A 21,783-nucleotide genomic window follows, 5' to 3' on the forward strand; every position below is an offset into this window, starting at 1 on the left:
ACTCAATGCCTAGGTTGAACTCCAATGTACTCACATCCTACCTTACCTTTGTCTGTACACTATGCCTTGAATCTATGTTATCGTGCCCAGAAGCCTGCTCCTTTTCCTCTCTGTTCCGAACGTGCTAGACGGCCAGTTCATATAGCATTTAGCCGTACCCATATCCTACTTTTCCTCTGTTCCTCTGGTGATGTAGAGGTTAATCCAGGACCTGCAGTGCCTAGCTCCACTCCCATTCCCCAGGTGCTCTCATTTGTTGATTTCTGTAACCGTAAAAGCCTTGGTTTCATGCATGTTAACATTTAGAAGCCTACTCCCTAAATTTGATTACTCACTGCTTTAGCACACTCTGCCAACCCAGATGTCTTAGTCGTGTCTGAATCCTGGCTTAGGAAAACCATCAAAAACCCTGAAATCTCCATAGCTAACTATAACATTTTCCACCAAGATAGAACTGCCAAAAGGGGCGGTGTTGCAATCTACTGCAAAGATAGCCTGCAGAGTTCTGTATTACTATCCACGTCTGTACCCAAACAATTCGAGTTTAACTAAAAATTCACCTTTCCAGAAACAAGTCTCTCACTGTTGCCACTTTCTATAGACCTCCCTCTGCCCCCAGCTGTGCCCTCTATACCATATGTGAATTGATTGCCCCCATCTATCTTCTGAGCTCGTGCTACTAGGTGACCTAAACTGGGACATGCTTAACACCCCGGCCATCCTACAATCCAAGCTTGATGCCCTCTCACACAAATTATCAATGAACCTACCAGGTACAACTCCAAACCCGTAAACATGGGCACCCTCATTCATGTCATCCTAACTAACTCGCCCTCTAAATACACCTCTGCTGTTTTCGATCAAGATCTCAGCGATCACTGCCTCATTGCCTGCATCCGTAATGGGTCTGTGACTAAACGACCACCCCTCTTCACTGTCAAACGCTCCCTAAAACACTTCTGCGAGCAGGCCTTTCTAATCGACCTGGCCAGGATATCCTGGAATGACATTGACCTCATCCCGTCAGTAGATGATGCCTGGCTATTCTTTAAATGTGCCTTCCTCACCATCTTAAATAAGCATGCCCCATTCAAAAAATGTAGAACTAGGAATAGATATAGTCCTTGGTTCACTCCAGACCTGTCTGCCCTTGACCAGCACAAAAACATCCTATGGCGTTCTGCATTAGCATCGAATAGCCCCTGTGATATGCAACTTTTCAGTGAAGTTAGGAACAAATATACACAGGCAGTTAGAAAAGCTAAGGCAAGCTTTTTCAGACAGAAATTTGCATCCTGTAGTACTAACTCAAAAAATTCTGGGACACTGTAAGGTCCATGGAGAATAAGAGCAACTCCTCCCAGCTTCCCACTGCTCTGAGGCTAGGACACACTGTCACCACCGATATTTCCACTATAATTGAGAATTTCAATAAGCATTTCTCTATGGCTGGCCATGCTTTCCACCTGGCTACCACTACCCCGGTCAACTACCCGGCACCCTCCACAGCAACCCGCCAAAGCCCCCACCATTTCTTCTTCACCCAAATCCAGATAGCTGATGTTCTGAAAGAGCTGCAAAATCTGGACCCCTACAAATCAGCCGGGCTAGACAATCTGGACCCTCTCTTTCTAAAATGATCTGCCGAAATTGTTGCAACCCCTATTACTAGCCTGTTCAACCTCTCTTTTGTATCGTCTGAGATCCCCAAAGATTGGAAAGATGCCACGGTCATCCCCCTCTTCAAAGGGGGTGACACTGTAGACCCAAACTGCTACAGACTATCTATCCTATCCTGTCTTTCTAAGGTCTTCGAAAGCCAAGTCAACAAACAGATTACTGACCATTTCGAATCCCACCGTACCTTCTCCGCTATGCAATCTGGTTTCAGAGCTGGTCATGGGGGCACCTCAGCCATGCTCAAGGTCCTAAACGACATCATAACCGCCATCGATAAGAGACATTACTGTGCAGCCGTATTCATCGACCTGGCCAAGGCTTTCGACTCTGTCAATCACCACATTCTTATTGGCAGACTCGATAGCCTTGGTTTCTCAAATGATTGCCTCGCCTGGTTTACCAACTACTTCTCAGACAGAGTTCAGTGTGTCACCCTTATTGGAATGTGTAGGCCACCTTCCACCAAAAGTGTATTTTTTGATCAGTTTAATAACATGCTTAGGGAATGTGATTTTGGGAAAGAGGTCATCTTAATGGGAGATTTTAACATTATTTATGAAGACAAGTCTTGTAGGAAAACCCTCAAACAGGTCACTAATACCTTTGACCTTACACAGCTAGTTAAAGGGCCAACCAGGGTGACTTGTTGCTCTAAAACACAGATTGATTTGGTGCTCAGTAATAAACCAGAGAGAGTGACTAAATACTGGGCTATCTGATCATAATCTGACACTTATAGCCAGAAAGCTGTCTAAAGAGCAGGTTTAACCTCTCTACTGTTAATAAGCCGGATCAACTAAGAATACCTAAGAGTGAATTAAACTATTTTGAAAACGCAATTAAGGGAATTAACTGGAATGATCTCTTGTCCTATACAGACATGGAAGCTGATAGTCAGGTTTTTATATCCACAATCCAGACTACAATAAATGGTTTCCTAAAGAAAATCAAATCCAAACTTGGCCAAAAGAGCACTCTTCCTTGGCTAAATGGAAAAATCTGGAAATGGATGAAAGAATGAGATTATGCTCTAAAAATAGCCCTAAGATCCAAATCAGAGCATGACAGACATAGGTTTACCATGTTGAGAAATAAGGTGTTGAAAGAAATCAGACAGGCCAAGGCAAACGTTTTTATTAACATAATTGGTGAAGCAAAGGGAAATTCTAAATTGATTTGGGAGAATCTAAAAAAGTTAACAGGGAAAGACCATAGTAACACTGCAAAAATACTAGAACTCATGGTGAATAACAATCTAACACAGGATGCAGTCAAAATAGCAATAGCCTTCAATTCCTACTTTACTGACACAGAACCCCTCCACTGGTTTCTTGGGCTCAGTGCTAGTGAATGACGCTTAACCTGTCTTCATCATAAGGGAGGTTTCTGAATCAAAGGTGAACAAGGTGATTAGCTCACTAAAGAACTCTAAAGTCAAAGATGTGTTTGGGCTGGACTCTACCTTTCTTAAAAACTACAAAGAGTCACTAATTGGCCCCATTACTAAGGTCACCAACACATCTATTGGTCTCGGGGTGTTTCCAAGGGTATGGAAGTCGGCCATAATAACGGCCATCTTTAAATCGGGCGACCCTGCTGACATGCGTAACTACAGGCCCATTAGTATACTACCTGTGGTGTCAAAGGTTGTTGAAAAGTGTGTAGCTGAACAACTGATTGCCCACCTCAAAAACAGCCACATTACACTCCATGCAGTTTGGCTTCAGAGCGAAACACTCCACAGAAACGGCCAACTGCTTTCTTCTGGAAAATGTGAAGTCAAAGATAGAAAAAGGGGGCTGTGTTTCTGGACCTAAGGAAGGCTTTTGATACTGTTAACCATGAGATTCTCATCACAAAATTGTCCAAGTTCAACTTTTCCCCCGATGCCTTGAGATGGATGAAATCATACCTTGAAGGCAGAACTCAGTGTGTCAGAGTGAGCAATGAGCTGTCGCCCACTCTTAGCTATGATGTGGGCGTGCCCCAAGGGTCAATACTGGGGCCCCTCCTGTTCAGCCTGTACATTAATGATCTGCCTTCTGTCTAGACTGGGTCTGAATTTCAAATGTATGCAGATGATACAGTGATATATGTGCATGCAAAGAGCAAACAACAAGCTGCACAAGAACTCACTACTGTAATGGTCCAGACAACGAGCACAATAACTCACTACTGTAATGGTCCAGACAACGAGCACAATAACTCACTACTGTAATGGTCCAGACAACAAGCACAATAACTCACTACTGTAATGGTCCAGACAACGAGCACAATAACTCACTACTGTAATGGTCCAGTTGTCACGCCCTGGCCTTAGTATTCTGTGTTTTTCTTTATTATTTTGGTCAGGCCAGGGTGTGACATGGGTTATTTATGTGGTGTGTTTTGTCTTGGGGTTTTTATAGGTATGGGATTGTGGTATAGTAGAGTTGTCTAGTTAAGTCTATGGTTGCCTAGAGTGGTTCTCAATCAGAGGCAGGTGTTTATCGTTGTCTCTGATTGGGAACCATATTTAGGCAGCCATATTCTTTGAGTGTTTCGTGGGTGATTGTTCCTGTCTCTGTTTGCACCAGATAAGGCTGTTTAGGTTTTTCACGTTACGTTTATTGTTCGTTTTTCATCTTTATTAAAGATGTTTACAAATAACAACGCTGCATTTTGGTCCTCCTCTCCTTCACCGGAAGAAAACCTTAACACCAGGTTACAAAGTGGCTCAGTGACTCGTGTTTGCATCTCAATGTGAAAAAAACTGTTTGCATGATAACCAAATTCAACCTAGCTAATATCCGATTTATACTAAATTGTTTGACTACAGAGGTAGCAAAACTGTACTTCAAATCTATAATACTCCCCCACTTAACATACTGCTTGACTAGTTGGGCCCAAGCTTGCTGTACAACATTAAAACCTATTCAGTCTGTCTACAAACAGGCTCTCAAAGTGCTTGTCTTTCCTTCCAGTTCTCTGCTGCCCATGACTGGAATGAATTGCAAAAGTCCCTGAAGCTAGAGACTCACATCTCCTTCACTAGCTTTAAGCACCAGCTGTCAGAGCAGCTCACAGATCACTGCACCTGTACATAGCCCATCTGTAAACAGTCCATCTATCTACCTACCTCATCCCCATACTGGTATTTATTTATTTGGCTCCTTTGCATCCCAGTATCTCTACTTGCACATTCATCTTCTGCACATCTACCATTCCAGTGTTTAATAGCTATATTGTAATTACTTCGCCACCATGGCCTATTTATTTCCTTAACTTACCTCATTTGCACTCACTGTATATAGACTTTTTGTTTTCTTTTGTTCTACTGTATTATTGACTATGTTTTGTTTATTCCATGTGTACAACTCTGTGTTGTTGTATGTGTCAAATTGCTAAGCTTTATCTTGGCCAGAATCACAGTTGCAAATGAGAACTTGTTCTCAACTAGCCTACCTGGTTAAATAAAGGTGAAATAAAATAAATAAATAAATATAATATTTGTTTTCGCAAACATCCTTTCTGAATTTAAAAGTAATCCTCGAAGTAATCATCTAGTTTTTCAAAAGTATCTGTAATCTGATTACAAAAAAATATTTGCTGGTAGAGTAATAGATTACAGTTACACTTTTTTGTAATCTCTTCCATGTAATCTGTTACTCCCCAACCCTGCACACACATTCACACACACGTGACAGTAAAGACATTAATTGACACCCATACAGATAGGTAGAGAGGAACTCACCCATATCTACTTCAATAACCTCCCCATCCCGAGGTTCGATGATCTTTGGCATAACCGGGGAACTTCCTGTACAATACAATAATATCACTGTATTCAAAACTCGAATATCACTGTAGTCAAAACTCAAATATCACTGTAGTCAAAACTCAAATATCACTGTATTCAAAACTCAAATATCACTGTAGTCAAAACTCAAATATCACTGTAGCTGAAACTTAAATATCACTGTAGTCAAAACTCAAATATCACTGTAGCTGAAACAGAAATATCACTGTAGCTGAAACAGAAATATCACTGTAGCTGAAACAGAAATATCACTGTATCTAATACCAAATATCACTGTAACTGAAACAGAAATATCACTGTACCTAATACCAAATATCACTGTAGCTGAAACTTAAATATCACTGTAGTCAAAACTCAAATATCACTGTAGCTGAAACAGAAATATCACTGTAGCTGAAACAGAACTATCACTGTAGCTGAAACAGAAATATCACTGTACCTAATACCAAATATCACTGTAACTGAAACAGAAATATCACTGTACCTAATACCAAATATCACTGTAACTGAAACAGAAATATCACTGTACCTAATACCAAATATCACTGTAACTGAAACAGAAATATCACTGTACCTAATACCAAATATCACTGTAACTGAAACAGAAATATCACTGTACCTAATACCAAATATCACTGTAACTGAAACAGAAATATCACTGTAACTGAAACAGAAATATCACTGTACCTAATACCAAATATCACTGTAGCTGAAACAGAAATATCACTGTACCTAATACCAAATATCACTGTAACTGAAACAGAAATATCACTGTAACTGAAACAGAAATATCACTGTACCTAATACCAAATATCACTGTAGCTGAAACAGAAATATCACTGTACCTAATACCAAATATCACTGTAACTGAAACAGAAATATCACTGTACCTAATACCAAATATCACTGTAGCTGAAACAGAAATATCACTGTACCTAATACCAAATATCACTGTAACTGAAACAGAAATATCACTGTACCTAATACCAAATATCACTGTAGCTGAAACAGAAATATCACTGTAACTGAAACAGAAATATCACTGTACCTAATACCAAATATCACTGTAACTGAAACAGAAATATCACTGTACCTAATACCAAATATCACTGTAACTGAAACAGAAATATCACTGTAGCTGAAACAGAAATATCACTGTAGCTGAAACAGAAATATCACTGTACCTAATACCAAATATCACTGTAGCTGAAACAGAAATATCACTGTACCTAATACCAAATATCACTGTAACTGAAACAGAAATATCACTGTACCTAATACCAAATATCACTGTAGCTGAAACAGAAATATCACTGTACCTAATACCAAATATCACTGTAACTGAAACAGAAATATCACTGTACCTAATACCAAATATCACTGTAGCTGAAACAGAAATATCACTGTAGCTGAAACAGAAATATGAATGTAGTTAAAAGGAAACTCTTTCTATAAATGGTTTTGAACAGAATAAAGCATCAATATGGACATAAGTTACAGATCCTTGTTCTTGTATTGACTTTAGCCTTCCCCTATAACCCAGGTTCAGATCCACCAAACATGAAATACATCTTAATTGACAAATACATGGATAAATTCAAGGTATCTTTGCAAAAGGTCAGAAGCTCCAAAACCATACAGCAGGATTGGGGTCAATTTCAATTCAGGAAGTACACTGAAATTCTAATTCTCTTCAATTCTTTTCAATTAATAAACATTTCAAAATTGGAATTGGATTTACATTCTGAATTTGACTGAAATGTAAAAATGTATCCCAACCCTGATATCCAGTAATGTCCAGTAACTTCTTACCTTCTTCAACTGTCCGCTCCATCGTTCTGGACAAGGTAAACACCTGTCCATCATGGAGCTTTGAGTTGTATGTGTAGTATGAAGTGCAGGTATAGTAACCATTGTCACTTTCAGAAGCACTCGTCAGGTATCCATCGCCAAAGTCAGAGCGTAACTCTGTGTCACAGTTCTACAATGCATTAATCAAGATACAGATAATACACAGGTAATACACAGACAATAACAGGTAATAACAAGTAATAACAAGTAATAACAGGTAATAACAGGTAATAACAGGCAATAACAGGTAATATCAGGTAATATCAGGTAAGACACATATAATACACCGGTAATAAACAGGCAATATCAGGTAAGACACATAATACACAGGCAATAACAGGTAATAACAGGTAATAACGGGCAATAACAGGTCATAAACAGACAATAACAGGTAATAACAGGCAATAACAGGTAAGACACATAATACACAGGCAATAACAGGCAATACCAGGTAAGACACAGATAATACACAGGTAATAACAGGTAAGACACATAATACACAGGCAATAACAGGCAATAAACAGACAATATCAGTTAAGACACATATAATATACAGGTACTAACCAGGCAATAAACATACAATAACAGGTAAGACACAGATAATACACAGGCAATAACAGGTAATAACAGACAATAACAGGTCATAAACAGGCAATAACAGGTAAGACAGATAATACACAGGTAATAACAGGCAATAAACAGGTAATAACAGGCAATAACAGGTAACATAAATAAACACAGATAATAACAGGCAATAACAGGTAATAACAGGTAATAACAAGCAATAACAGGTAATAACAGGTAATAAACAGGCAATAACAGGTAATAACAAGCAATACCAGGTAATAAACAGGTAATAAACAGGCAATAACAGGTAATAAACAGGCAATAACAGGTAATAAACAGGCAATAACAGGCAATAACAGGTAATAAACAGGCAATAACAGGTAATAAACAGGCAATAACAGGTAATAACAGGTAATAAACAGGCAATAACAGGTAATAAACAGGCAATAACAGGCAATAAACAGGCAATAACAGGCAATAACAGGTAATAAACAGGCAATAACAGGCAATAAACAGGCAATATAACAGGCAATAACAGGTAATAACAGGCAATACCAGGTAATAACAGGTAATAAACAGGTAATAAAAGGTAATAAACAGGCAATAACAGGTAATAACAAGCAATATCCGGTAATAACAGGTAATAAATAACAAGCAATAACTGGTAATAACAAGCAATAACAGGTAATAAACAGGCAATAACAGGCAATAAACAGGCAATAAACAGGCAATAACTGGTAATAAACAGGTAATAAACAGGCAATAACATGTAATAAACAGGCAATAACAGGCAATAACATGTAATAAACAGGCAATAACAGGCAATAACTGGCAATTACAGGTAATAACAAGCAATACCAGGTAATAACAGGTAATAAACAGGTAATAAACAGGCAATAACAGGTAATAAACAGGCAATAACTGGCAATAACAGGCAATAACAGGTAATAAACAGGCGATAACAGGCAATAAACAGGCAATAACAGGTAATAACAAGCAATAACTGGTAATAACAAGCAATAACTGGTAATAACAAGCAATAACAGGTAATAAACAGGCAATAAACAGGCAATAACAGTCAATAAACAGGCAATAACTGGCAATAACAGGTAATAACAAGCAATACCAGATAATAAGGTAAGACACATAATACACAGGCAATAACAGGCAATAACAGGCAATAACAGGCAATAAACAGGCTATAACTGGCAATACCAGGTAATAACAGGTAATAAACAGGTAATAACAGGTAATAAACAGGCAATAACAGGTAATAAACAGGCAATAACATGTAATAACAGGTAATAAACAGGTGATAACAGGTAAGACACAGATAATACACAGGCAATACCAGGTAATAACAGGTAATAAACAGGCAATAACAGGTAATAAACAGGCAATAACAGGTAATAAACAGGCAAGACACATATTACACAGGGAGTTTTTCCTAGCCACCGTGCTTCTACATTTGCATTGCTTGCTGCTTGGGGTTTTAGACTCGGTTTCTGTATAAGCACTTTGTCACATCTGCTGATGTAAAAAGGACTTTATAAATAAATGTGATTAATAAACAGGTAATCAACTGGTAATCAACTGGTAATCACCTGGTAATCACCTGGTAATCACCTGGTAATCAACTGGTAATCACCCGGGAATCACCTGGTAATCAACTGGTAATCACCCGGTAATCACCTGGCAATCAACTGGTAATCACCTGGTAATCACTTCAAATCAAATCAAATTTATTTATATAGCCTTCGTACATCAGCTGATATCTCAAAGTGCTGTACAGAAACCCAGCCTAAAACCCCAAACAGCAAGCAATGCAGGTGTAGAAGCACGGTGGCTAGGAAACACTCCCTAGAAAGGCCCGAACCTAGGAAGAAACCTAGAGAGGAACCAGGCTATGTGGGGTGGCCAGTCCTCTTCTGGCTGTGCCGGGTGGAGATTATAACAGAACATGGCCAAGATGTTCAAATGTTCATAAATGACCAGCATGGTCGAATAATAATAAGGCAGAACACCTGGTAATCAACTCGTAATCAACTGGTAATCACCTGGTAATCACCTGGTAATCACCTGGTAATCAACTGGTAATAAACAGGTAATACAAAGCCAGTGTCTATTGATGCTAATCACAAAACAGAGAGTTGTGAGAGTTTTGCTGCACCATCCATGACTGGTGAACTAAAACGTTGATGCTGGTCCCTGTGCTAGCTAGGACACCCACTCAGGCCAGGGGAAAAACATCATATAACAGGGAAATACCCTGTGGCTTTTGGTCTCGTGGAAAAAAACAACAACAGACTATTCAATAGCACCTTGCCAACGGCTAGAGGGAAAACGCACCTCTTCAAGCACATGTAATGACGCATGTTTTTAGTTTTAGCCAAAGGCAAGTAAGAAGAACTAGTGGAAACTCAACGTCAGTGGATATTTACTACTACTTTATCATTTACTGGGGGAGGGGAGGGGGGGGGGGGGAGGGGGGGGAGGGGAGAGGGGGGGTAAAGAAAAGAAGAGGTCATACCTTGTACCACGTATAATTATGTTTTGTGAAGTTTTGTGGGACGCTGTCTGACGAGCAGGTTAACTTTTCACAGGACTGTCTCAGATAGCACGCGGCTGAATGCACATTCATATCTATGTAACACTGGCCAGAGAACACTGTGATGTTAAACCACACTGTTCTCAGGGGCTGGCCACTGGCGTTGCTGAAACAGTCCAGAGAGAGATATGACCATTAATCAACCAATCAATCAATCAATCACATCATCAACCATTCAATCAGTCAATGAATCAACGCATCAACAGAATGACGCATAAAATACATCAGAGGGAAGGAGAAAACAATTAAAGAACAAAAGTATGATTGATAAAACGGACAATAAAAGGCCAACTAGATTTGTAAGAGACAGACACTTACAGTATTGAGCAGGAGTAGGACCCCTGTTGGTTGGGAGAGACCCTCAGGATGACGAGAGTGTCTTCAGACATCCACACCGCAGGCTCCTGAAGCTCCCCAGGCCCAGAGTGGTTGCGCCATGCCAGGGTCAGGTTCCCCTCCCTGTGCCCTGCCATGGTGGTCCACGGTGCGCACTTTAGCACTGCCATCTCTCCCTCCCGGACACCAACAGACTCATGTGAAGATGAAGGAGAGTCACATAACGCACAGCCTCCTCTGAACAGCTCTGTGGGAAGAACATCCAAGATAGACCGTCTCAGTGGAGGACGGAGGGCACCTTATTCCCTATATAGTGCACTACTTTAGACCAGGGTCCATGGCACCCTATTCCCTATATATAGTGCACTACTTTTGACCAGGGTCCATGGCACCCTATTCCCTATATATAGTGCACTACTTTTGACCAGGGTCCATGGCACCCTATTCCCTATATAGTGCACTACTTTAGATCAGGGCTCCCCGTTGGGCTATGGTCAAGAGTAGTGCACTATGTAGGGTAGCCTAAATGTACTGTACAAATATTTTATGTGGTACAAATAAACATTTTACACCAACATTAAAATTGCTATGGGGGTGCTCAATAGTACAACAATTAGTGATGAAAGGTTTGTTGTATGAATGGTCTTTTTGGTTGGTTATCAGCAGTTTCTAGAGCAGGATACTCATCATGTGTTACTTATAATACATGTTGTGACCTGCTCATTCTAACAGACCTTTGGTTGCAGAGAGTACGAGGAACATAAACAGTGGGGTCATCTTCATCATGTTCTTAATTCACACACAGACAAACACACAGACAAACACACAGAGAGAGAAAGTCAGTTGGTGAAAAGCCCCCAGATCCGCAAATCTTAAAAAATATATTGAAAAAAATGACAGCAGAGAAACTTAAGCGAACATTTCATGAAAGTTAAATTATAAACAGGTACTACCAGATCAGCATTATTGTATTATGTTGTAGAAAGCTGCACGACTATAGATAGAATAAGAATAACCTACAATACAATAACATTCAGTAAAGGAATTAATAACTTACTCAGCTGTGAGTGTGGAGATAAATTCCAAGATTATATTGTGTATTTTCGCAGACCATTAACAGAAACTGAGGTAATGCTTTCTGTTCTAGGCTACTTCCCTTTAAACTTTAGAATAGCAGTTTCGTTCTCGGTATGAACTGGAATTTCGATTTTAATATATTATATTTCACATGACTCCTCCTATAATCTATAGTCAAATGGACCGAGTGAATAAAACTCGTGACTCCGTTTAGTGGCCTAGTTGCATGCTATCTATCCACTGATGAAGACAAAGTGAAACGTAGTGATTCTAGTGCCATTGCAGGTGCTAACATAAAGACTTGACAAGGCGTTGCGCAATACTTGTGGTTTCCCAGAAATCCTGTTGTATCTAGGATATTGGCGCCACCTTCTTTCTGTGTGTGAGGAGAGCAGATTGCGACACTAGCTAGGTGTTACGTCTAATTGGCGACAGATTTTCATGATAATATTGAACAAATCCGGAGAAAGAAAATATGCGCACTTCCCAATCAGTCGCGTTTCCACTAAACTGACTCGTTCAGGATAAACATCTGCATGTGATGACGTAGTGCACACAAAATGTTGTTTTTCCTTCAAATGTGCAAGTACCGAATAAAATCTAGAGTTCAATGTGTTTGCATCGCAACAGTTTCGCCAAAACTTGCATAAAATAGCAAATGTGCCTATTCCGTTCTTGGCACAAGCGCTCAAGTCAACAGTTTGCAGATAAAGTGCGGGTAGGCTGTGCAGGCAGGCTGGTGAGTCTATATGAGATAATTATGATTAAGACAAGAGTATTGTTATTTGTCAAACAGCAGTCAAGCATCGATCATCATGTTTTGTTAAGACTTCAGTGCAGTTCTGGACATTATCATCATAGTCTGCAGCTGAAAACGTGTATTTGTTATGGCATAACATCCTACCGTGGATCGAGTCACCTTTAATTAGCGTAATAAAGAAAATCCCCATAAAAATCCATACTTTTTAAACTAGAGATACTGAATGAAAATTACCCCACCAGTGGTGTTTCCTCCAACACGACTTGTGGATGAAAATCTGTGCGTTTTTATGAATCTAATTAAAATCTAAAGTTCAATGTGTTTCCATCCCATTTTCAACTCAACCTATAGTTCTGTCACAAACACTGGAGTTAAATAGCATTCAGTATGCGCATACTCTGGTCTTGGCCCGTGCGCTCTAGCCAACAGCTCGGGCTGGCTAGGCAGGTAGGCTACATGATGAGATTGTTGTGGATAAAAGCAAGAATATTTGTATTTGTCTAACGGAAACCAAACTGAATCAGACCCTGTGAAATGAATCGTAATTGATTTCATCTGTAGCCTAATAAACCGCGTGCTTTCTCTACTACGTCATAATGGGAGGACAACACAAGTCATAGTTGACACCATTTACTTTAATATGATGGTTATTAGATCAATATTGGCTCATAAAAGTGTTTCCATAACATTTCTCGCATAATTCATTTTACTGACAGGAAAAGATCCCACCTTGTCTAGCATTTTTTTTTTGTCTCGAAAAAAACATTTCTGTATGGACCTCGCTTTGTGCATGGGGGCATTGCCATGCTGAAACAGGAAAGGGCCTTCCCCAAACTGTTGCCACAAAGATGGAAGCACATCCATTATTCTTCTCCCACTAAACTTTACAGCCAAACCCAGATTTGTCCGTCGGACTGCCAGATTCATCAGTCCAGAGAACGTGTTTCCATTGCTCCAGTCCAATGGCGTGTTGTAACCGAGGACAGACGATCTTTACGTGCTTCAGCGGTTGGCGGTCCCGTTCTGTAAGCTTGTGTGGCCTACCACTTCCCAGCATAGCTGTTGTTGCTCCTAGACGTTTCCACTTCACAATAACAACAACAGTTGACCAGGGCAGCTCTAGCAGGATAGAAATTTGACAAACTGACTTGTTGGAAAGGTGGCATCCTATGACAGTGCCACGTTGAAAGTCACTGAGCACTTCAGTAAGGCCATTCTACTGCCAATGTTTGTCTATGGAGATTGCATGGCTGTGTGCTCGATTTTATACATCTGTCAGCAACGGGTGTGGCTGAATTAGCCAAATCCACTACATTTTAAGTGGTGTCCAGATACTTTTGTATATATAGTGTACATCAATGGTGCTACCTGAAATCCATTGTCTGTGACAGTAGTCTATAGCAGTCTGTGAACAGAATATTACTATTGTTATATTATCACCCCAGCATTAAGCAGAGATAAACAGGCATAAATAATGACTCATCAAGTTATAGGGTGACATTCTCTGGACGCATTTATTGTTGCTCATTGGAACTTCATAATGATGATGATACCTTTTCGGTCGGTTGGACTCAATGGAGTTGGAACGTGGTCACCTCTCCGAAGCTGGATGGGTTCCGCCGGAGGTTGGGCGTGTTGCGCCGAAACCCAAACCGCCCGTTGTAGCCTATCAGCGGCTTGTTGTCCGACATGAGACCACTGTGGTTGCTCACCTGCTCTCGGGAGTGACCTGTCCGGTGCAGAGACAAGATACCAGTGACTCTGAGCAATGATGATGATGATGTAAAACCTGTATAGATGATGAATCCCATGTAGACCTACTGATGTAAAAACCTGTATTGATGATGAATCCCATGTAGACCTACTGCTAAATAAAAGGAGCTTGATTTATTGAATAGAATAGGAGAGCATGTCAGCAGGGTATAGAATAGCTTCTTCAGAATATAACTGTAGCCTATTCTTCAGTCTCCTCCAAACTGTTTGTCACTTCACATAGCCTATAGGCCTATCTCTCCCCCATCCTTAATTCGAGAAGTCAAAGCAATGACATGCCTTGATTATTTCCACCTGGTGGCCAGAAAAGCCACCACCTGTAAAAAAAGTAGCTGTGGATAAGAGTCAGCTAAATGACCAAATTACACAATGTAAATGTAAACGTATTTCTCTGATTCTGTGGACCTAATTTGATGTCAAACAGGACATATTATGAATCCCGTTTAATGCAAATAAATAAAATAAAAAATAGAATAGAACAGCCTATATAATAGAATAGAATATCCTAGAATATAATAGAACAGCCTACCTGCTCCGGAAGTGTTCCTCAGGTCTAGGGACTTTTGGGCAGCGGCGCTCTTCAGTTCCTTGTTCTCGGTCTTCTGCGGGACCCTCCGCACCGACGGGGTGGTCTTCTGTGGGACTCTCTGCACCGACGGGGTGGTCTTCTTTGGGACCCTCTGCACCGATGGGGTGGTCGTGTAGCGCGCAGCGTGGGGGTCATTGCGTGCGTCGTACCCGGGGAGCACCGACCAGAGCCGGGGGCGCATGTGTTCATACCCGAGCGCAATCGAACTGACAGCGATGCAGTCGAGCACGAACTTCTGCTCGCGCTTCTCAGGCCCAGAGTGATTCATTTTAGGCAATGCCACTCTGAAATGACAAAATATATCAAATCAGTCTACATTCAATATATACAAATTAGGCACAGAGCCTTTTAAAATTAGACTTGGCTACTAAAATTAAATAATTTAAAAAGCGGGTCAAATTCGGGCCTAACTGTGCAGTTTTTTAAAGTTTTTTTTATTTCACCTTTATTTAATCGGGTAGGCTAGTTGAGAACAAGTTCTCATTTGCAACTGTGACCTGGCCAAGATAAAGCATAGCAATTCGACACATAAAACAACACAGAGTTACACATTACACAGCAGTGTGTGTTATTATACTTATGACCCAAATTCCAAAAATTTATGGAGGGACATGAATAGCCAAAAACACTCACATCACAGCAAAAGCACGTAAAATCAACACTCACTCCCCGGTCAGTTGTGCACCTGCCAATGTGCTCGTTTACACTTTACTTCAAAAGCCTACTGAATGACGCACATTTAAGTCTTTATTACGTTCAGCAGATATAACTGGGAAAATTGCTTCACAAGAGGGATGCCAATGCACAATTGCTCATCTACCATTTTTGATTAAATCGGTCTCAGAAATACAGTGACAATTTTCATGACCTGAGCTATCTGGATTAAACTCGGAAGGGATCCTTAAAGTCATTATACAGGCCTATTTTCTTTTAGAAGACATGCTAAAGTTAAAATAAACTGAGTTTCTAATCTGCAAGGCTAAACTTTGGCCCCAGCGCCTGTCGCTGCGGGGGGTGCAAGTGGCTATTGTGACGTCGCTCGTAGCAACAAGGTCAGTGTTGGAGTTGCGCGCCCGGGTGCATTTCCCATCGAGATTTATCACCCGAGGAGACGCACTGTAATGGGCTATCGGCGGGGGACAATCTGGAAGGCGGGGGAGAATCTGGAAATCGGTGAATTGAGCATTGAACTGAACAGTGGTGAGTCTATAGACCAATACATTAGTAACACTGAACAGTGGTGAGTCTATAGACCAATACATCAGCAACACTGAACAGTGGTGAGTCTATAGACCAATACCTTAGTAACACTGAACAGTGGTGAGTCTATAGACCAATACCTTGCAAACAGAGTAGGGTGGACAGATGTGTTATGTAATGAATGATACAGGCTTTGGCACAGCCTCTCAAGACTTGGTTTGACATCTTTTGACAGAATCAGTGAGGCTGTGTCCCATATAGTCCATTACTTTTGACAGAGTCAGTGAGGCTGTGTCCCATATGTCCATTACTTTTGACCAGTCCCATATAGTCCATTACTTTTGACCAGGTCCCATAGACCCTAAGTACATTGTATGTCCAGGCTTAAATGCCCAAATAAAGGCTTAATAATTAATACTGTCTCGATAAAACAGAACTAAAACACCACGTACATGAACACAAAACAAGACAAATGCAAATCAGTCATAAAGGACTTCATCTACACATGTCACAATCCCATCTACTCATACTATGTGGATTACGAGACAATTCTTCATCTACACATGTCTCAATCCCATCTAATACAGATTAAGCCCATTCCATCTACACATGTCACAACATCTACTCATACTATGTGGATTATGAGCCATTCTTCATCTACACATGTCACAATCCCATCTACTCATACTATGTGGATTATGAGCCAATTCTTCATCTACACATGTCACAATCCCATCTACTCATACTATGTGGATTATGAGCCCATTCTTCATCTACACATGTCACAATCCCATCTACTCATACTATGTGGATTATGAGCCCATTCTTCATCAACACATGTCACAATCCCATCTACTCATACTATGTGGATTATGAGCCAATTCTTCATCTACATATCCTGTCTGGACATTCTGTTTACTGTTGTTCACCAGGTCAACTTCCTGGTTCATGTCAATGTACTTGGTGATTCTATTGTGACTATTACCATAGCAGACTCCTACACAGCAGCCCTGTGAAATACCAGGGCCAAGGAATTCATGCATTTCTTCTCACTGTCATTTCTGTCTCATGTTTTGTTGGAAGTGTACGTAAGTACACTGAGGTGTGACCTGCTGCTGTGGGTGGTCTTTCCTTGAATCTCTTAATTTTTTTTTTTGTGTGTGTGTGTGTGGGGGGTCTGGCCCCGACTGGTAACAGAGAGAAACAGGTAGAGAAACAGGTAGAGCGAGAAAGACAATTCTTCTGTCTACTAGACAAGCAGAGTCAATGGGTCTTAAAGTAGCTGTCCAGTGAAAATCTCACTTTTAGAAGTTCATATTCCATTAACTCAAGTTATGTCCTATGCTCATATTTGTGTCTAGTCGCATTAATATTTTTAATGACCGGTATACGCCCACACCATTCTGTTGCTGGGGTAAGCCCACACCATTCTGTTGCTGGGGTAAGCCCACACCATTCTGTTGCTGGGGTAAGCCCACACCATTCTGTTGCTGGGGTGATGCTGGGGTAAGCCCACACCATTCCTGGGATAACACCATTCTGTTGCTGGGATAAGCCCACACCATTCTGTTGCTGGGTAAGCCCACACCATTCTGTTGCTGGGGTAAGCCCACACCATTCTGTTGCTGGGGTAAGCCCACACCATTCTGTTGCTGGGGTAAGCCCACACCATTCTGTTGCTGGGGTAAGCCCACACCATTCTGATGCTGGGGTAAGCCCACACCATTCTGATGCTGGGGTAAGCCCACACCATTCTGTTGCTGGGGTAAGCCCACACCATTCTGTTGCTGGGGTAAGCCCACACCATTCTGCTGGGGTAAGCCCACACCATTCTGTTGCTGGGGTAAGCCCACACCATTCTGTTGCTGGGGTAAGCCCACACCATTCTGATGCTGGGGTAAGCCCACACCATTCTGATGCTGGGGTAAGCCCACACCATTCTGTTGCTGGGGTAAGCCCACACCATTCTGTTGCTGGGGTAAGCCCACTCCATTCTGTTGCCCACACCATTCTGCTGGGGTAAGCCCACACCAAGCCCACACCATTCCTGGGGGTAAGCCCTGTGGAAATTTCCTCTATTTACCAAATCATGGGAGCAAACCACACACACACGTCAGAGTTAGTTATAAAAGTCCATCTTTAATTATATGAGCTCTTATCACAATCCTGTGACTCTCAGATAAATTCAGTGTCTCCCCTGAATTATCTGAGAGCCCCTTACAATGCAACTGAGTTCCTTTAATAGCAAAGATACACATAGTCAGACAGCATAGACATAATTCATCGTTCAGCTTTGTCTCCTTTCCTAAACCCCAGAACCATAAACCAATAGGCATATATCAAATTGTCATTTAGATACAACCCACTCTAAATACAACCTCCTGGACAAACTCACGGAGAGGAGAATGAGGCTATAGGTTAAGATAGAAACAACATTAGAGGGAGCATAGAATGATTCCAGACACTGCAAACCCTCCTTTCCCCACTGGGAAAGGTAGGGAATAAAAGATATGTTTACACATGATGACACTTTGACCTCTCCCCTCTCAGTGGCCCAGGCAACTTAGTTTTGACATAGAACAGATAACTGCAACCTCACATCAGAATTACACAAAAATACCATTCTGATGAGAAGTAACTTACACACATTTGATGAATATTAAACATCTTAAAAATGTTACCAACAAATTCTGATAATTCCACGACAGCCCACACCATTCTGTTGCTGGGGTAAGCCCACACCATTCTGTTGCTGGGGTAAGCCCACACCATTCTGATGTTGCCCACACCATTCTGATGCTGGGGTAAGCCCACACCATTCTGTTTCTGGGGTAAGCCCACACCATTCTGATGCTGGGGTAAGCCCACACCATTCTGATGCTGGGGTAAGCCCACACCATTCTGATGCTGGGGTAAGCCCACATAATCACTGATGGTGGGGTAAGCCCACACCATTCTGATGCTGGGGTAAGCCCACACCATTCTGATGCTGGGGTAAGCCCACACCATTCTGATGCTGGGGTAAGCCCACACCATTCTGATGCTGGGGTAAGCCCACACCATTCTGATGCTGGGGTAAGCCCACACCATTCTGATGACTGGGGTAAGCCCACACCATTCTGATGCTGGGGTAAGCCCACACCATTCTGATGCTGGGGTAAGCCCACACCATTCTGATTCTGGAATAAGCCCACACCATTCTGATGCTGGGGTAAGCCCACACCATTCTGATGCTTGAACGGAGGTAAGCCCACACCATTCTGATGCTGGGGTAAGCCCACACCATTCTGATGCTGGGGTAAGCCCACACCATTCTGTGTTGTGTTGCTGGGGTAAGCCCACACCATTCTGATGCTGGGTAAGCCCACACCATTCTGATGCTTACAAATTCTGATTGGTAAACACCATTCTGATGCTGGGGTAAGCCCACACCATTCTGATGCTGGGGTAAGCCCACACCATTCTGATGCTGGGGTAAGCCCACACCATTCTGATGCTGGTAAGGTAAGCCCACACCATTCTGATGCTGGGGTAAGTTTGAACCATTCTGATGCTGGGGTAAGCCCACACCATTCTGATGCAGTAAGCCCACACCATTCTGATGGCATCAGCCCAGGTCTACCATTCTATTTGTTAGAAGCCCAGCACCATTCATGCTGGGGTAAGCCCCATTCTGATGCAGCAAGGCATAAGCCCACACCATTCTGATTTAGTTAGCCCACACCATTCATGCTGGCATCAGCCCACACCATTCTGATTTAGTTAGGTAAGCCCACACCATTCTGATGCTCCAGGTAAGCCCACACCATTCTGATAGACAGCTGGCATCAGCCCAGGTCACCATTCTGATTTGGGGTAAGCCCACACCATTCTGATGACAGCCCACACCATCTGATGCTCCAGGTCCACCCATTCTGATTTAGTAAGCCCACACCATTCTGATGCTGGCATAAGCTCCAGGTCACCATTCTGATTGGGGTTAGCCCACACCATTCTGATGCTGGGGTAAGCCCACACCATTCTGATGCTAGGGGTAGCCCACACCATTCTGATCAGCTCCAGGTCACCATTCTGATGCTGGGGTAAGCCCACACCATTCCAACACAGAAAGCTGCTTTTTAACTTATTTATTTTTAAACATTGGAAGGAAAGTTATTTCACTCTTACAGGTAAAAATGATTAATCACATTAGATGCATTTATTTCACTCCTCTTCAGGTCGGAGCAGTTGGTTGGGGGTGAAGATAATTGAAAATAGATGCCATTATATCATTTGAATTTGATTTACTTTGTGAATTGACTGAACCCAAACCCTGCCCTGGAGCCTATATAATCACAGAATGGTCATCAGCCTTTGGGGGCGCCTGTTTATTTGGCAGGCATACGGTGCAGCTCCTTCCAGAAGGCTGAGGACAGGGGTTTGGAGTGGGAGCGCCTCCAGGTGACGGTGTGTCCTGACTGGGCCAGCAGCCCAGGGCCTCAGGGAGGGAGTCCAGCTTCAGATCCACCAAAACGTTTACAGAATAATGTAGTGAATTTTTTTGGGGGGTAACTACCGGGACTTGAACGGAGGTCCACCGACTACCAACCCAACACCTTAGTTGTTACACCAAGAGATCCGAGCCCTTGAACAAGATCACTAGGTGTTGTGTTAAGGTTACAATTACTAATTGAGCTTATGTAGCACTTTTCATTACAAAATAGAATTTCGAAAAAGCACTGAAGACAAATATGCACAACCAATTGCACAAGTGGAAAAATACAAAGTGTTTCTAGTCAGCAGGAAAGGAAAAGTAGTTGAAGGTTACAAAGGAAATGGAATTGAGGAACAGATGAAAAGTAGGAAGCAGTTTTAAAGATAATGAACAGGTACAGGAACAGATACAGGAACAGTACAGGAACAGGAACAGATACAGGAACAGCTCCAGGTCTACCTGGATTTAGATACAGAAACAGGAACAGGAACAGCTACAGGTCTACCTGTTTATTTACAGATACAGACAGCATGGAACAGATACAGATACAGGAACAGATACAGATACAGGAACAGATACAGGAACAGGAACAGATAGGAAGCACAGGAACAGGTACAGGAATACAGACACAGGCATACAGGAACAGGATAGACAGCATGGCATCAGCTCCAGGTCTACCTGTTTATTTAGGTAGATAGACAGATGGCATCAGGAACAGGTCTACCTGTTTATTTAGGACAGATACAGGAACAGATACAGGTCTACCTGGAAGTTAGATAGACAGCAGGCATCAGATACAGGTCAGGAACAGATAGATAGACAGCAGGCAACAGATAGACAGGAACAGGAACAGATACAGGAACAGCATGGAACAGATACAGGAACCGGTACAGGAACAGATACAGGAACAGGAACAGATACAGGAACAGCAACAGATACAGGAACAGGTACAGGAATGGGAAAAGGAACAGATACAAGAACAGGAACAGATACAGGAACAGGTACAGGAATGGATCTGGGGGACTCTGTCAGGAACAGATACAGATACAGATACAGGTACAGGAACAGG

General features: G+C 41.8%; 2 protein-coding genes and 1 long non-coding RNA gene across 3 annotated transcripts in view; 1 reads left to right on the forward strand and 2 right to left on the reverse strand.

The window, feature by feature from the left end:
* Positions 1–12,416, reverse strand: part of LOC121844055 (interleukin-18 receptor 1-like) — a 21,458-nt gene extending 9,042 nt beyond the window's left edge. Inside the window, exons 1-6 of the mRNA XM_042313927.1 lie at positions 11,899–12,416; positions 11,576–11,630; positions 10,824–11,088; positions 10,428–10,611; positions 7,292–7,460; positions 5,414–5,479 (exon numbers count right to left, since the gene is read on the reverse strand). Coding sequence (XP_042169861.1) covers positions 5,414–5,479; positions 7,292–7,460; positions 10,428–10,611; positions 10,824–11,088; positions 11,576–11,627 — 736 coding nt within the window. The 5' untranslated portion in view covers positions 11,628–11,630; positions 11,899–12,416. The remainder of the gene's footprint in view (positions 1–5,413; positions 5,480–7,291; positions 7,461–10,427; positions 10,612–10,823; positions 11,089–11,575; positions 11,631–11,898) is intronic.
* Positions 1–21,404, forward strand: part of LOC121844058 — a 29,232-nt gene extending 7,828 nt beyond the window's left edge. The window contains exons 2-3 of the long non-coding RNA XR_006081831.1: positions 18,358–18,362; positions 21,361–21,404. This is a non-coding gene — a long non-coding RNA (uncharacterized LOC121844058). The remainder of the gene's footprint in view (positions 1–18,357; positions 18,363–21,360) is intronic.
* On the reverse strand, positions 13,921–16,222 carry LOC121844057 (uncharacterized protein C17orf98 homolog). Its single transcript, XM_042313930.1, has 2 exons — positions 14,981–16,222; positions 13,921–14,407 (listed from the first exon to the last, which is right to left on the reverse strand). Exons 1-2 carry the CDS (start codon positions 15,306–15,308, stop codon positions 14,250–14,252), a joined length of 486 nt encoding a protein of 161 aa, XP_042169864.1. The 5' UTR covers positions 15,309–16,222; the 3' UTR covers positions 13,921–14,249.
* Positions 21,405–21,783: the final 379 nt, after the last annotated feature.

The sequence above is a fragment of the Oncorhynchus tshawytscha genome, unplaced genomic scaffold (assembly GCF_018296145.1).
Source record: "Oncorhynchus tshawytscha isolate Ot180627B unplaced genomic scaffold, Otsh_v2.0 Un_contig_16531_pilon_pilon, whole genome shotgun sequence".
In the NCBI taxonomy this organism is placed as follows: domain Eukaryota; kingdom Metazoa; phylum Chordata; class Actinopteri; order Salmoniformes; family Salmonidae; genus Oncorhynchus; species Oncorhynchus tshawytscha.

Coding starts and splice junctions, on each gene's coding strand:
- LOC121844057 (XM_042313930.1), bottom strand. CDS start 15,308: ATGAATCACTCTGGGCCTGAGAAGCGCGAGCAGAAGTTCGTGCTCGAC. Junction 14,408..14,980: donor GAGGAACACTTCCGGAGCAG/GTAGGCTGTTCT, acceptor TGCACCGGACAG/GTCACTCCCGAGAGCAGGTG.